The sequence below is a fragment of the Squalius cephalus genome, assembly GCF_949319135.1.
Source record: "Squalius cephalus genome assembly, chromosome: 4".
NCBI classification, from domain to species: Eukaryota; Metazoa; Chordata; class Actinopteri; order Cypriniformes; family Leuciscidae; genus Squalius; species Squalius cephalus.
In genome coordinates, this window is record NC_137125.1 from 54,766,902 (window position 1) to 54,785,033 (window position 18,132).

Consider the following 18,132-nt stretch of genomic DNA (forward strand, 5'->3'; position numbering starts at 1 on the left):
TGTTTGGTGTATAACTGCCTCCAGACGCTCAGACTCTGGCCGTCGACGGTCAAACACTCCGTCAGGCTTCTGAGGAGCTGCACACACACACACACACACACACACACACACACACACACGAATAACAGCACGTTAATCAGAGGAGACAGACGGAATTACAGAATCCAGTCATAAAAATAGAATTTACTGTATACTGTAGAAAACTATCGTCTCACACACACACACACACACACACACACACACACACACACACACACACACACACACACACACACACACACACTTCACTACAACCTGCCAAAATAAAGTTCGGTTTTACTTGAAGAAATTATGACAGGAATATATTACTATTGTTCATTAAAATATACATCTCAAATTATACTACAGTTATACTAAAGAATATCACTATTTTTGCAGGTAACTGATTTAAACAGTAAACCACAGTTGTGAAGCACTTTGTATGCCAAAAAAAGTTTAAAATTTAAATAATAATAATAATAATAATAATAATAATAATAATAGTAAAAGGAATTGTACAAAATTCATTTTAAAAGATTATTTAAATTGTTGCATTTTTATGCATTCATTTGATTTAATCCAATAAAGTAAACCTCTGTCATGTCACACTTTGTTTGCCAAAAAAAGAAAGGAAATGTCCAAATTTCATTTGATTGCATTTTAAAAGATTAAAGTTGAGGTTTCAGGCATTTATTTGATTACAACTATTTTTGATAATAAAAATATGCATTAAATCATATAAAACACAGAATCCAGAAAATATTAAAACAGACAACACAGCATTTCACTTCCACAGCATCCAGAAAATTAAAATTGAAAACATAGAATTTCAGAAAATATATATATATAAGTTTGGGAGAAAATGAAAATAAAACAGAATGTGGAAAAATAAATAAAACTATGGAAGCTTGTTTCCGCCACAGAATAAAACATTTTAAAAGATAATTGCGACTTTTTATCTCACAATTGCGAGATAAAGTCAGAATTGTGAGATAAAAAGTCAGAATTGCGAGATATAAAGTCAGAATTGTGAGATATAAAGTCAGAATTGTGAGATATAAAGTCAGAATTGCGAGATATAAAGTCAGAATTGCGAGATATAAAGTCAGAATTGCGAGATATAAAGTCAGAATTGCGAGATATAAAGTCAGAATTGTGAGATATAAAGTCAGAATTGCGAGATATAAAGTCAGAATTGTGAGATATAAAGTCAGAATTGCGAGATATAAAGTCAGAATTGTGAGATATAAAGTCAGAATTGCGAGATATAAAGTCAGAATTGCGAGATATAAAGTCAGAATTGCGTGATATAAAGTCAGAATTGCGTGATATAAAGTCAGAATTGTGAGATAGTCAGAATTGTGAGATATAAAGTCAGAATTGCGAGATATAAAGTCAGAATTGTGAGATATAAAGTCAGAATTGTGAGATATAAAGTCAGAATTGCGAGATATAAAGTCAGAATTGTGAGATATAAAGTCAGAATTGCGTGATATAAAGTCAGAATTGCGAGATAGTCAGAATTGTGAGATATAAAGTCAGAATTGCGAGATATAAAGTCAGAATTGCGAGATATAAAGTCAGAATTGCGAGATATAAAGTCAGAATTGCGAGATATAAAGTCAGAATTGCGAGATATAAAGTCAGAATTGCGAGATATAAAGTCAGAATTGCGAGATATAAAGTCAGAATTGTGAGATATAAAGTCAGAATTGCGAGATATAAAGTCAGAATTGTGAGATATAAAGTCAGAATTGTGAGATATAAAGTCAGAATTGTGAGATATAAAGTCAGAATTGTGTGATATTAAGTCAGAATTGTGAGATATAAAGTCAGAATTGCGAGATATAAAGTCAGAATTGCGAGATATAAAGTCAGAATTGCGAGATATAAAGTCAGAATTGCGAGATATAAAGTCAGAATTGCGAGATATAAAGTCAGAATTGCGAGAAATAAAGTCAGAATTTCGAGAAATAAAGTCAGAATTGCGAGATATAAAGTCAGAATTGTGAGATATAAAGTCAGAATTGCGAGATATAAAGTCAGAATTGTGAGATATAAAGTCAGAATTGCTTGATATAAAGTCAGAATTGCGAGATATAAAGTCAGAATTGTGAGATATAAAGTCAGAATTGTGAGATATAAAGTCAGAATTGTGAGATATAAAGTCAGAATTGTGAGATATAAAGTCAGAATTGTGAGATATAAAGTCAGAATTGCTTGATATAAAGTCAGAATTGCGAGATATAAAGTCAGAATTGGGAGATATAAAGTCAGAATTGTGAGATATAAAGTCAGAATTGTGAGATATAAAGTCAGAATTGCGAGATATAAAGTCAGAATTGTGAGATATAAAGTCAGAATTGCGAGATATAAAGTCAGAATTGCGAGATATAAAGTCAGAATTGCGAGATATAAAGTCAGAATTGTGAGATATAAAGTCAGAATTGCGAGATATAAAGTCAGAATTGCGAGATATAAAGTCAGAATTGCGAGATATAAAGTCAGAATTGGGAGAGATAAAGTCAGAATTGTGAGATATAAAGTCAGAATTGTGAGATATAAAGTCAGAATTGTGAGATATAAAGTCAGAATTGCGAGATATAAAGTCAGAATTGTGAGATATAAAGTCAGAATTGCGTGAAATAAAGTCGCAATTGCGTCTTATATAAAGATGCGAGATATAAAGTCCAATTCTAAGGAAAAAAAGACCTCAGACCTTTTTTTTTTACCTCAGAATAGTTTATATCTCGCAATTCTGACTTTATATCTCGCAATTCTGACTTTATATCTCGCAATTCTGACTTTATATCTCGCAATTCTGACTTTATATCTCGCAATTCTGACTTTATATCTCGCAATTCTGACTTTATATCTCACAATTCTGACTTTATATCACACAATTCTGACTTTATATCTCGCAATTCTGACTTTATATCTCGCAATTCTGACTTTATATCACGCAATTCTGACTTTATATCACGCAATTCTGACTTTATATCTCACAATTCTGACTTTATATCACGCAATTCTGACTTTATATCTCACAATTCTGACTTTATATCTCGCAATTCTGACTTTATATCTCGCAATTCTGACTTTATATCACACAATTCTGACTTTATATCTCGCAATTCTGACTTTATATCTCACAATTCTGACTTTATATCTCGCAATTCTGACTTTATATCACACAATTCTGACTTTATATCTCACAATTCTGACTTTATATCTCGCAATTCTGACTTTATATCTCACAATTCTGACTTTATATCTCGCAATTCTGACTTTATATCACACAATTCTGACTTTATATCTCACAATTCTGACTTTATATCTCGCAATTCTGACTTTATATCTCACAATTCTGACTTTATATCTCACAATTCTGACTTTATATCACGCAATTCTGACTTTATATCTCACAATTCTGACTTTATATCTCGCAATTCTGACTTTATATCTCGCAATTCTGACTTTATATCTCGCAATTCTGACTTTATATCTCGCAATTCTGACTTTATATCACACAATTCTGACTTTATATCTCACAATTCTGACTTTATATCTCGCAATTCTGACTTTATATCTCACAATTCTGACTTTATATCTCACAATTCTGACTTTATATCTCACAATTCTGACTTTATATCTCACAATTCTGACTTTATATCTCACAATTCTGACTTTATATCTCGCAATTCTGACTTTATATCACGCAATTCTGACTTTATATCTCGCAATTCTGACTTTATATCTCGCAATTCTGACTTTATATCTCACAATTCTGACTTTATATCTCGCAATTCTGACTTTATATCTCGCAATTCTGACTTTATATCTGACTTTATATCTCACAATTCTGACTTTATATCTCGCAATTCTGACTTTATATCTCACAATTCTGACTTTATATCTCGCAATTCTGACTTTATATCTCACAATTCTGGCTTTATATCTCACAATTCTGACTTTATATCTCACAATTCTGACTTTATATCTCGCAATTCTGACTTTATATCTGACTTTATATCTCGCAATTCTGACTTTATATCTGACTTTATATCTCGCAATTCTGACTTTATATCTCGCAATTCTGACTTTATATCTCGCAATTCTGACTTTATATCTCACAATTCTGGCTTTATATCTCTCAATTCTGACTTTATATCTCACAATTCTGACTTTATATCTCGCAATTCTGACTTTATATCACACAATTCTGACTTTATATCTCACAATTCTGACTTTATATCTCGCAATTCTGACTTTATATCTCACAATTCTGACTTTATATCTCACAATTCTGACTTTATATCACGCAATTCTGACTTTATATCTCGCAATTCTGACTTTATATCTCGCAATTCTGACTTTATATCTCGCAATTCTGACTTTATATCTCGCAATTCTGACTTTATATCTCGCAATTCTGACTTTATATCTCGCAATTCTGACTTTATATCACACAATTCTGACTTTATATCTCACAATTCTGACTTTATATCTCGCAATTCTGACTTTATATCTCACAATTCTGACTTTATATCTCACAATTCTGACTTTATATCTCACAATTCTGACTTTATATCTCACAATTCTGACTTTATATCTCACAATTCTGACTTTATATCACGCAATTCTGACTTTATATCTCGCAATTCTGACTTTATATCTCGCAATTCTGACTTTATATCTCACAATTCTGACTTTATATCTCGCAATTCTGACTTTATATCTCGCAATTCTGACTTTATATCTCACAATTCTGACTTTATAACTCACAATTCTGGCTTTATATCTCACAATTCAGACTTTATATCTCACAATTCTGACTTTATATCTCGCAATTCTGACTTTATATCTCGCAATTCTGGCTTTATATCTCACAATTCAGACTTTATATCTCGCAATTCTGACTTTATATCTCACAATTCTGACTTTATATCTCACAATTCTGACTTTATATCTCGCAATTCTGACTTTATATCTCGCAATTCTGACTTTATATCTCGCAATTCTGACTTTATATCTCACAATTCTGACTTTATATCTCGCAATTCTGACTTTATATCTCGCAATTCTGACTTTATATCTGACTTTATATCTCACAATTCTGACTTTATATCTCGCAATTCTGACTTTATATCTCACAATTCTGACTTTATATCTCGCAATTCTGACTTTATATCTCACAATTCTGGCTTTATATCTCACAATTCTGACTTTATATCTCACAATTCTGACTTTATATCTCGCAATTCTGACTTTATATCTGACTTTATATCTCACAATTCTGGCTTTATATCTCACAATTCAGACTTTATATCTCGCAATTCTGACTTTATATCTCGCAATTCTGACTTTATATCTCGCAATTCTGACTTTATATCTCACAATTCTGACTTTATATCTCACAATTCTGACTTTATATCTCGCAATTCAGTCTTTATATCTCGCAATTCTGACTTTATATCACGCAATTCTGACTTTATATCTCGCAATTCTGACTTTATATCTCGCAATTCAGTCTTTATATCTCGCAATTCTGACTTTATATCACGCAATTCTGACTTTATATCTCGCAATTCAGTCTTTATATCTCGCAATTCTGACTTTATATCACGCAATTCTGACTTTATATCTCGCAATTCTGACTTTATATCTCGCAATTCTGACTTTATATCTCGCAATTCTGACTTTATATCTCGCAATTCTGACTTTATATCTCGCAATTCAGTCTTTATATCTCGCAATTCTGACTTTATATCACGCAATTCTGACTTTATATCTCGCAATTCTGACTTTATATCTCGCAATTCTGACTTTATATCTCGCAATTCTGACTTTATATCTCGCAATTCTGACTTTATATCTCGCAATTCTGACTTTATATCACGCAATTCTGACTTTATATCACACAATTCTGACTTTATATCTCACAATTCTGACTTTATATCTCGCAATTCTGACTTTATATCTCGCAATTCTGACTTTATATCTCACAATTCTGACTTTATATCTCGCAATTCTGACTTTATATCTCGCAATTCTGACTTTATATCTCGCAATTCTGACTTTATATCTCACAATTCTGACTTTATATCTCGCAATTCTGACTTTATATCTCGCAATTGTGAGAAAAAAAGTCGCAATTATCTATTAAAATGTTTTATTCTGTGGCGGAAACAAGCTTCGATATAAAACAGAATGTGGGAAAAATAAAACTGAATTTAATAAGGCTAGTTGAGTCACACCTCTTTCTTCATGGCATCAGGGCAGTTCGGCGTTGCTCGTGACAGGAATGACGGGAAGTACGTGTGCAGTGTCGATTCGGGTTTCGCTCCGAACGCCAGAACCTTCAGTCGCGGATAAAGCCGACACAACTGCTCCTGCAGACTGAGAACACACACACACACACACCTCAGCGGCCGCCTGATCACTTGTGTGTCTCACTCGTAAAGACTTCACTAGTTTCATTACTGGATGAGTCAGTGTTTTTGAACAAATCTCCTGAACGAATGATTCAATGACTCACTCATAACATTAATGGAAGAATCAGCATGATTGAACAAATCTCTTGAATGATTCAGTGACTCACGTAAAGTGCCTTACCTTTGTGACAGGGCGTTTTTGGGCATGTAAGCAAAGTCCAGCAGCGGGAAGAACTCTTTGGGCCCCATGATCCCGAAACCTTTGGTCAGGTTGGCATGAAGCCTGAAACACGGATACAACAAACCCTGAGCTTCTGCTCAGACAGTCCAGGACTTCCAGACTGAAAGTAAAGATGTGGTAAAGACTTACGTGAGGAGTCGCTCCAGATAAGCGACGGCGTACGCAGAGAGCGCTTTCATCCCGAGAACGGGAAGCATAATTCCCAACCAAACTACAGGACAACAACAACAAACAGGTCATATCATGAAATTATCTGGACGTTACAGCTGCACTTCTCTGGGTGAACTCAGAATCATGACTTTTTTTTAAACTTTATTTTTAATCTGTTCGAACAAATGATTAAATGCCGTAAAGACTTCATTTGTTTCATTACTGGATGAATCAGCGTTTTTGAACGAATCTCTTGAATAAATGATTCAATGACTCACTCGTAGTCTTCACTCGTTTAATTACTGGATGAATCAGCGTTTTTGAAAGAATCTCTTGAATAAATGATTCAATGATTCACTCGTAGCCTTCACTCGTTTCATTACTGGATGAATCAGCGTTTTTGAACGAATCTCTTGAATAAATGATTCAATGACTCACTCGTAGCCTTCACTCGTTTCATTACTGGATGAATCAGCGTTTTTGAACGAATCTCTTGAATAAATGATTCAATGACTCACTCGTAGCCTTCACTCGTTTAATTACTGGATGAATCAGCGTTTTTGAAAGAATCTCTTGAATAAATGATTCAATGATTCACTCGTAGCCTTCACTCGTTTCATTACTGGATGAATCAGCGTTTTTGAAAGAATCTCTTGAATAAATGATTCAATGACTCACTCGTAGCCTTCACTCGTTTCATTACTGGATGAATCAGCGTTTTTGAACGAATCTCTTGAATAAATGATTCAATGACTCACTCGTAGCCTTCACTCGTTTAATTACTGGATGAATCAGCGTTTTTGAAAGAATCTCTTGAATAAATGATTCAATGATTCACTCGTAGCCTTCACTCGTTTCATTACTGGATGAATCAGCGTTTTTGAAAGAATCTCTTGAATAAATGATTCAATGACTCACTCGTAGCCTTCACTCGTTTCATTACTGGATGAATCCGCATTTTTGAACGAATTTCTTGAATAAATGATTCAATGACTCACTCGTAGTCTTCACTCATTTGATTAATGGATGAATCAGCGTTTTTGAACGAATCTCTTGAATAAATGATTCAATGACTCACTCGTAGCCTTCACTTGTTTAATTACTAGATGAATCAGTGTTTTTGAATGAATCTCTTGAATAAATGATTCAATGACTCACTCATAGCCTTCACTCATTTCATTACTGGATGAATCAGCGTTTTTGAACAAATCTCTTGAATAAATAATTCAATGACTCACTTGTAGCCTTCATTTGTTTCATTACTGGATGAATCAGCGTTTTTGAACGAATCTCTTGAATAAATGATTCAATGACTCACTCGTAGCCTTCACTCGTTTCATTACTGGATGAATCAGCGTTTTTGAACAAATCTCTTGAATAAATGATTCAATGACTCACTTGTAGCCTTCATTTGTTTCATTACTGGATGAATCAGCGTTTTTGAAAGAATCTCTTGAATAAATGATTCAATGACTCACTCGTAGTCTTCACTCATTTGATTAATGGATGAATCAGCGTTTTTGAACGAATCTCTTGAATAAATGATTCAATGACTCACTCGTAGCCTTCACTTGTTTAATTACTAGATGAATCAGTGTTTTTGAATGAATCTCTTGAATAAATGATTCAATGACTCACTCATAGCCTTCACTCATTTCATTACTGGATGAATCAGCGTTTTTGAACAAATCTCTTGAATAAATGATTCAATGACTCACTTGTAGCCTTCATTTGTTTCATTACTGGATGAATCAGCGTTTTTGAACGAATCTCTTGAATAAATGATTCAATGACTCACTCGTAGCCTTCACTCGTTTCATTACTGGATGAATCAGCGTTTTTGAACAAATCTCTTGAATAAATGATTCAATGACTCACTTGTAGCCTTCATTTGTTTCATTACTGGATGAATCAGCGTTTTTGAAAGAATCTCTTGAATAAATGATTCAATGATTCACTTGTAGCCTTCACTCGTTTCATTACTGGATGAATCAGCGTTTCTGAACGAATCTCTTGAATAAATGATTCAATGACTCACTCGTAGCCTTCAATTGTTTAATTACTGGATGAATCAGCGTTTTCTTGATTGTTAAAATAAATGTTTGTCATTGAATCATTCAGTCACTTGTCTCCACCTACTGGTATAACAATGTAATTAAAACTAATTTTATTTGAAGCATCAAGTGACTTTCAAAAGGTGATTTCCTCTATTTTGATCACTACCGACAGACAGAGCCGAATCACTGTCATCTAGGAATGCGATCACGGGGGTGTCTGAATCGAGATTGTGATTTACGCACAGAATACTTAAAAGTTATGAGTGTATTTGGTGCAAGAAACAAATAAAACCGTGTTGAATGAGGCCTTTCAGAGGGCAATGAGGAATCGCTGCATAAAGGTCATGCGTTTCAGTCCAGCTGGCCGTGTTCGGGCCCCAGAGAGAGTGCAGTTACACACATCAGCAGATCTTTCTCCTGATTTCTCCACGTCTCACCTCTGATGCCCTGGCCGAGGTCGTAGAAGCCCGCCTGGCCCAGCGCCCACATGATGGTCAGGCACGTGACGGGCCGGTTCTGATGCGAGCGCAGGAGCTCCAGGTGCTGTGGAGAGGTCACACACACCTCAGTCAACTGCAGAAACACTGTCAGTGTGTGAAACACTGTCATAAGAGCGTCTATTAATTAGATTTTTCAATTCATCGTTTTTTAAAATGTGGTCGATTCAAAAACGATTCGTAAAAGCCACGAATCTATTATTTCCCATATTTATTTATTAGAGCCCGACCGATATATCGGCGGGCCAATATTAGGCATTTTCCTAACTATCGGTATCGGCATTTATAATGGCCGATAAATTAATATTTAAAAAAATGCAGCGTGCAGTGATTTATGTAAGGATGGCGCTGCCAATAAAGCACCTAAAAGCTGTTACAAAGAACTGGCAAAAGTGGCAAAAAAATAACAGCGCGTCCGGTGTAGACACAGTGTTAAAGCTCATTCTGCTACGTTACAACATCAAGCAATATTCCAATAATTTATGTAATTATAACACTTTATATAGGGCCATTTTGCATTAAGAGTAGCCGGATGGAGACGCGACACGTTCAGAATTAATACACTTTTAGTAAACTACAGAACAGCGCGAGCGGGAAGCGGCGCACCTCACGCGGGCAGAGAACGCGTCCGAGAACGGACACTGTTAGTGATATAAAACGCACACACACAGGTCTGTTAAATTAAGCAATACTTTTAAGGTAGTCGAATATTTTTCTGACTAACAAAATTACTACAGTACTACAGTAAAGGGTAGATTTAAATAAAGAAAAAACGAAATTTAAATAAAGAAAACAAAATTTAAATAAAGAAATTAAACAATTTAAATAAAGAAAAACGAAATTTAAATAAAGAAAAACGAAATTTAAATAAAGAAAAAACAAAATTTAAATAAAGAAATTAAACAATTTAAATAAAGAAAAACAAAATTTAAATAAAGAAAAAACGAAATTTAAATAAAGAAAAAACGAAATTTAAATAAAGAAATTAAACGAAATTTAAATAAAGAAAAACGAAATTTAAATAAAGAAAAACGAAAATTAAATAAAGAAAAACGAAAATTAAATAAAGAAACGAAATTAAGTTCAATTAAAAAACGAGATTAATTTAGATTGATAATAACAGGTAAAAAGGCTAATACATTTTGTTTCTATTATTCTATTTTCCACAATGTCAAAGCAACACAGCTTAACCCAAAACACAAACTCAGACATGCACTTCGTCCATACAAACTCCGCTGTTCTGCGCTCTAGCCAGAGAACACTCCCGTTGCTGGAACACAGGCGTCGGTTCTATTTCTAGCATGCACGCGTTTTCCGCGTGGCTCGAGCTGCGCCTGAGAGACGCGTCTCACGCAGGCAGTGTGCAAACTCCAACCTGTTAACATGGGAGCCGAAATAAAAACGGCCATGCCACGCAGTCAGTGTGTCGCCGGCCTTATTCAAGTGCGAATGAGAACCGTTTCGCGGGGGATCCCAGATGTAAAAAAAAAAAACGAATGTCAAATTTTCAAATCGAATACCAACCCACCGAACGAATATTCGGGTCAAGCCCTATAGCCTAGTTTCACGTTTAGTACATTTTGCTTACTACTTATTTAAAATAGTATAAAACTACTGTACATATGTAATTATAAACGTTTTCATTATGATATTATTAATTTTACTTTACTAAAAAGATCTGAGTTCTTCCTCCACTGGTAGATATTAGAGAAATTAAGATTAAAAATAGAAGATAAGGTTTTGTCAGTGACACTTTTGATATATTTATTGATACAAGTTATGTTTTAAATAACGTGACTAAATTAAAAGACAAAGTCGTTAGTGAAGATTATGCAACAGTAAACAGCAAATGCAATGCAAACTAGTTTGGTTACAGCTCAAATTCTCATTCTATCATTCACCCCGCCTCCATTACATATCTCTGCCACACAAGTGTTTAATCACCACATTTGAGTGATCATTGCAAAACGTTTATATATTTATTCTGTTTATACTGTGTATTCTATATACAGTACCCATCAAAAGTTTGTACACATGCACCAATTGGAAAGTGTGTCCAAACTTACTATAATACACATAAATAATATTGCTACTGTATTATAATATACACATAAATAATATCGGCCGATATATCGGCATCTGGCTTTTTTTTAATCGGTATCGGCATCGGCGCCCAAAAATCCATATCGGTCGGGCTCTATTATTTATCCATCACCCAGAAGCCAGTGTTAGTTTTCCTCCACTGTTCATAGGCTTCCATGTTACAGCTAATGCTGGGAGATTTTATGTTTTTTTAATCTTAAACATAAGATAACCTGATCCTGTTTGATCAAGGCATGCCACTGTCTGACTTTCAGCATCAATTGTTCCTCTTGCACCAAAATCCTGTCTATTCATTTTATGCATTTGAAATATAGAGTTGGGTTCGTTTTAATGTACCTAAAATAAAAAGAGTTTAATATACAGGTTTGTGGCTTTTAATTTCTTTTTATAAATTAGCCACTTGTAAACTTATGTTCACTGTTTTTTTTTTTTTTATAAATATAGGATTTGTATTAAATCTATATTAATTGAGTCGAATCGGGAATCGGGAATCGAGAATCGAATCGCAGCATCTGAATGGATCCCCGGCTCTATCAGTTGCCCGGTTGAGTTTGATCGTGGTGTGTGAAGAGCTCGACTCACGTCGGAGAGGTTCAGCGTGGCGATCTTGGGTTTGTCCTGCATGAGGGCTTGAATACACATCCTGTATCCATGCAGAGGTTCGCCTGCCAAAGCAGCAGAAACAACTATTAGAGATAACCGCAGTAAATGTGCAGTTTAAATTGAATTGAGCACATTTTGCCATTCAAATAAGAGAAATTTAAACATTTAAAGGGGTTGCATGCAAGAATTTTCATGTATTAATTGCTTTTTGTATTGACAATGTGTGAACAACTTATAACGAAACATAAAAAAAAAAAAAAAAAAGACCTTCCTAGACTGTCTATGAAAGCATGTAGACACATTTTATGAAGTATAATAGAGATGCACCAATATGAAAATTTTGTCCGATACCGATAATTCTTTATATTTGAAAGCCAAAAAACGATATATTGGCCAATCAATTTAAATAAATATTTATATTATTTTTGAGAGCCTGATTACAAAAACAAAGTCCATGTCCCACACACACAATTATAATGATGTTCTCGTTATAATGTTATGTAGCCGATATGACATGTTGCACTGAACCGTATTTTCCTTTTTGAAGTGATTCCAATCATATTTCAAGCGATTCAAATCCATCATGTTGAACAGTTGCGCATCTGAAGGAAATAATACATTATTTATCGGCTTTAATATATCGGCCACATTTTCTTCTCAGGCCGATAACAATAACAGTAAAAATGAACGTATATCAGCCGATACAGATATGGCGGCCGATATATATTGTGCATCCCTAATATATATATCTCATTAATCACAATTATTTGTATGACAGTTAATCCGCACAAAATTCATGATTGATCAGGGGCCGGTTTCACAGAGCTGTTTTAGAGCGGCCTATAGTGTTCAACATTTGCTCATGGACTAGTCTAATGCAAGTTAGACTGTTTCACAAAAATAAAGACTGACTTAATTTACACCAAAAGCATTAGACCCCTGACCCCAGGCTAACTGAGGTCTAAGACTCTGTTACCTTGGCAACCAGCAGTAACACTCAGTTACATCACAAACAGCCGAAAGAAAAGGGGAAACGGCTCATAATTTACACATTTCTTCTCGTTACTACATTCTCCGCTAAATTTCCCCAGTAAAATGTCCTTGTAACTGTTAAACTCCTCCAACAAACACATGTTCTCCGCTGGGGTAAACTGCACTGAGCGGCTGAATGCGCTTACTCAATCTGCCATGTTTTTTGTTTTGAAAAGTGTCTTATTTTACCCAGAATGCATTGCAGTGTAGTCCTACTTAAGACAGTCAGAGTCTTAAGTGTCTGATCTAGATGTCTATCTGAAGTCTGACTATCTACTATATCTAAGCTGTAGTCAAAGTCTATCTTTGTGAAACCGGCCCCAGGTCTAGCAAGAACATCACTGAAGGAAATGGTCGAGAGAGAGAGAGTGAACGACAGAAGAGTCATTATTCCTGTAACTGAGACACACATCTAATACACAACAGAGACAAACACACACACACACACGACCACTAAATACGAGCCGAGCCGAAGAAGCAGTGCGTGATCGGACTCACTCGGCTGTCGGTCCTGTTCTCGGATCATGGTGAACACGCAGTGGTCGAAGAACTCGGGCAGCGCGTCGGAACATTTGCCCAGCAGGTTTTTAATGATGCCCTTCAGCTCCTTCCCAGCAAGGCAGTATGGGTAATCTAGACACACAAACAGCATTAGATAAGATCTGCAAAAACACAGTTTTCCTGCAGGACACAGATCAGCCACTGGAGTCGTGACGTTCAGAGGGGGACGCTGGATTTGGTCCAAAAAGTCATATTGCTTTTTTTTGTTTTTTTTAAAGGGGTTATGTAAGAATTTTCTTGAATTAATCGCTTTTTTATTGCCAATGTGTGAACAGCTTGTAAGGATTCGTTCACTTCAGAATGAAAATCTCCTGATAATTTACTCACACACACGTCATCCGAGATGTTCACACTCAGGAAAACACTCCAGGATGTTCCTCCATATAGTGTCTTCAATGGGGGTCCAACGGGTCAAAGGTCCAGATGTGAGTTTCAAAGTCTCGACACGATCCAGCCGAGGAATAAGAGTCTCATCTAGACAAACCAGCGGACATTTATAACTAAATACACATTTATATACTTTAACCACTAATGCTGGTCTTGCACGTCCACGACTTCACGCATTACGTGATCACGCTGGAAAGGCGGTCACTCCATCGCAGTTTCTCCTCCAACTTCATTTTTACATTGTAAATAGTGTTTGATTTAGTCTTTAGACGTTCACTTTGTAAACACTAGATCTGTTCTTACGCCTACGCCACGCTTGACCTTTCACCCTGATTACGTAATGTGTGTCGCATCACAGCGAGAGCAAGACCAGCATTAGTGGTTAAAGTATATAAATGTGTATTTAGTTATAAATGTCCGCTGGTTTGTCTAGATGAGACTCTTATTCCTCGGCTGGATCGTGTCGAGACTTTGAAACTCACATCTGGACCTTAGACCCGTTGGACCCCATTGAAGACACTATATGGAGGAACATCCTGGAGTGTTTTCCTCAAAACCTTCATTTCTTTTCCACTGAAGAAAGACAGACGTGAACATCTCGGATGACGTGTGTGTGAGTAAACTATCAGGAGATTTTCATTCTGAAGTGACGAATCCTTTAAAGCTGGTTCCTGTTTCTTCCACATGTGTTCACTCTAACACACTGATGAAACATTTCTGATTGTCGTCAATGTTGTTCAAATATTTTAAAGGGAAACGCAACATTTCTCCAGGTCGTCCTGTGATTATATTCCCTCACACACACACACACACACACCGTGGGCGTAGCTGCTGAGCGTGGGGTCCGACTCCGGGGCCGGGAGCTTGTAGTTCAGATATCCGGCGAGATCTTTCACCCAGACCGAAGGATTCTCGGGAAACAGGCTTTGACTTTTCTCCAGCTGTTGCTTCAACTCCACCACGTCCAGCTGACACACACACACACACACACACACACACACACACACACACACACACACAACAGTGAGATTTCATAAGCCCCTGACATTAAACACGTGTGTGTGTGTGTGTGTGTGTGTGTGTGTGTGTGTGTGTGTGTGTGTGTGTGTGTGTGTGTGATGGGTAGGTTTAGGGGTCGGGTTAGTGAGTGTGTGATGGGTAGGTTTAGGGGTCGGGTTAGTGTGTGTGTGTGTGTGTGTGTGTATATGTGTGTGTGTGTGTGTGAGAGATGGGTAGGGTTAGTGTAAGGAGACAGAATATACAGTTTGTACAGTATAAAAACCATTGTTTCTATGGAGAGTCCCCACAAGGATAGTAAACCAGACACGTGTGTGTGTGTGTGTACTCACGGCTTTTACGGCCTCCTCGAAGGTCTTGTATTGAGTGTGTTTGGAGCCGCCGTTGGTGGGGTGTGTGTGTGTGTGTGTGTGTGTGTGTGTGTGTGTGTGTGTGTGTGTGTGTACTCACGGCTTTGACGGCCTCCTCCAGGGTCTTGTATTGAGTGTGTTTGGAGCCGCCGTTGGTGGGGTGTGTGTGGTGTGTGTGTGTGTACTCACGTCTTTGACGGCCTCCTCCAGGGTCTTGTATTGAGTGTGTTTGGAGCCGCCGTTGATGGGGTGTGTGTGTGTGTGTGTGTGTGTGTGTGTGTGTGTGTGTGTGTGTGTGTGTGTGTGTACTCACGGCTTTGACGGCCTCCTCCAGGGTCTTGTATTGAGTGTGTTTGGAGCCGCCGTTGATGGGGTGTGTGTGTGTGTGTGTGTGTACTCACGGCTTTGACGGCCTCCTCCAGGGTCTTGTATTGAGTGTGTTTGGAGCCGCCGTTGATGGGGTGTGTGTGTGTGTGTGTGTGTGTGTGTGTGTGTGTGTGTGTGTGTGTACTCACGGCTTTGACGGCCTCCTCCAGGGTCTTGTATTGAGTGTGTTTGGAGCCGCCGTTGATGGGGTGTGTGTGTGTGTGTGTGTGTGTGTGGTGTGTGTGTGTGTGTGTACTCACGGCTTTGACGGCCTCCTCCAGGGTCTTGTATTGAGTGTGTTTGGAGCCGCCGTTGATGGGGGGTTTCCTGGCCTGTTTCCCGGCGCTGGGCTTCTTCTGCTGAGCTTCGGCGGCCGGAGGAGGAACCTGCTCCTTGTTCTGCTTCTTCATCTTCTCAAAGCCGTCGAAGATCGTCTCGGACATCACGTCTGGAAGCACAGAGAGAGAGAGAGTGTGTGTGTGTGTGTGTGTGTGAGAGAGAGAGAGAGAGAGAGACGCTGAGGCGAGAGAGAGCTTTATAGGCTCAGAGCTGATGCCCCGTTACACACATTGTGCAACTCTTACTCCACACACATGCGCACACACTCACTCACATACACACTCACTCTCTCTCTCACACTCAATTTAAATTTTCAATTTCAAATTAGCTTTATTAGCATGACTGTGTATCACAATGTTGCCAAAGCATTAACATATTATAAATATAAGTAATAAAACAATCAACACATATGTGTACATCATGTCATATGTAGCATAGTAAATCTCTCTCACACACACTCTCTCTCTCTCTCTTACACACACACACACACTTTCACTCACATACATAAACACACACACACACACACACACACACACACACAGAGACATCCCGATCGCTGTCATTTTACTATCAATTTAAATTTTTTCAATTTCTAATGAGCTTTATTATCATGACTGTGTTGCCAAAGCATATATATCCAATAGTAAGAAATATATACACATACACTTTTTCTGTTTTGGTTATTTGTATGTTGTACATCAATGCTAATAGTAAAATAAAAAATACATAGTTTAAAGTAATTAAATTAATGTAAAACAATACAATAAAAATATCGAAACATCCTTGAATAAGATCATTTCATCTGAGAAGCAAACTAAATATTGAGTTAAAAATATTTTACATAAATACTGAATTTATTGCATTTCGTTCTGATGTATTCCCCCGAATAATAACTGATTATGAGCATTTATAGTGGCCGCTGTCAGTCTCTGCTGGCGATCTTGTTTGGGTTTGAATCTCCTCAGAGTTTAACTGTAATCTGCTCGTGTTTACCTCACAGTTACTCATCAAACTAACCCAGTATCAGAAACATTCACTGATAAATACATGATAACTCAGAGAAATGACTCCCGTTAGCTTATAGCGTTTCTCCAAGACGCGTCAAAGAAAATCTCGATCGCTGTCAAGTGATTTATAAAGTATATTACGACGGCATTTCTTTGCTTCTGTGCAGAAGTATTAATATCACACAGATCTGACAGCCGTGTGTCCCGTGAGGAACCATCCGCCCGTGTTTCTCGTGTGTTTGTGTGTTTTTCTTACGGTTCTGGCTCAGGTTGGCCTCTCTCAGCGCTCTCCTGCCTGGCTTCTTGTCCTGAGCTTTTCCTCCGGAGCCGCTGCTGACATTCTGTTTCTTTCCTTTCTTCACCACTTCCCATTTCCCCACTCCAGAGGCCATAATCTCGATCTGAACTTGTTAAATGATGATTTATAATCAACAGTGTTTATCGGATCAAACCAACGGTTCTTATGCCACGTCTGATTGCTGTGAGAGGAACTACTTCCTGTTTCAGCGCATCCACTCTGGGTACTTCCGGCCAAGCGAGAGTAAATTTGCTGGTAGTGCTGTCTGTTTAGTGTATTATTCCATGAAAACATACTAAACATAACTGACATGTAGTACGTATTACAAATCCTTATCCACCAGTCTGGAAATATTAATGTAATAATCTTGATATCGCAGTAAACCTGCTAGCACGGCCGCATAGCAAAGCTAGTTGACCAATCGGAAGCGCCGCTGAGCATCACGTGACTCCAAGATTATTTACGTTTAAATTTTTAATTAATCTTTACTGAATTTCATTTCAATACATTCTATCTATAACTTAATTTTATTTTTAAAATATGATTTTTTTTACACATAATATTTCCAGGTCACTGCATCTTAACAAAAACCTTCATAAAGCTCAATTGTTACGTTTTATTTTCCCTCAACGAAGTAAAACTACATAGCAAAACTCAAGTTCATCGCGTTGA

General features: G+C 36.8%; 1 protein-coding gene and 1 long non-coding RNA gene across 2 annotated transcripts in view; both read right to left on the reverse strand.

Moving 5' to 3' along the window:
• tmem214 (transmembrane protein 214) overlaps positions 1-17,902 on the reverse strand; it is a 21,993-nt gene extending 4,091 nt beyond the window's left edge. The window contains exons 1-10 of the mRNA XM_079870294.1: positions 17,419-17,902; positions 16,077-16,264; positions 14,901-15,051; positions 13,634-13,768; positions 12,083-12,165; positions 9,338-9,443; positions 6,823-6,904; positions 6,634-6,735; positions 6,276-6,417; positions 1-77 (exon numbers count right to left, since the gene is read on the reverse strand). The exon at positions 1-77 is cut by the window's left edge and continues 15 nt beyond it. Of these exons, the coding sequence (XP_079726420.1) occupies positions 1-77; positions 6,276-6,417; positions 6,634-6,735; positions 6,823-6,904; positions 9,338-9,443; positions 12,083-12,165; positions 13,634-13,768; positions 14,901-15,051; positions 16,077-16,264; positions 17,419-17,554 (1,202 nt within the window). The 5' untranslated portion in view covers positions 17,555-17,902. The remainder of the gene's footprint in view (positions 78-6,275; positions 6,418-6,633; positions 6,736-6,822; positions 6,905-9,337; positions 9,444-12,082; positions 12,166-13,633; positions 13,769-14,900; positions 15,052-16,076; positions 16,265-17,418) is intronic.
• The window catches only part of LOC307158029, a 399,912-nt gene that overhangs the window by 105,746 nt on the left and 276,034 nt on the right, over positions 1-18,132 (reverse strand). The gene's annotated exons all lie outside the window — the stretch shown is intronic.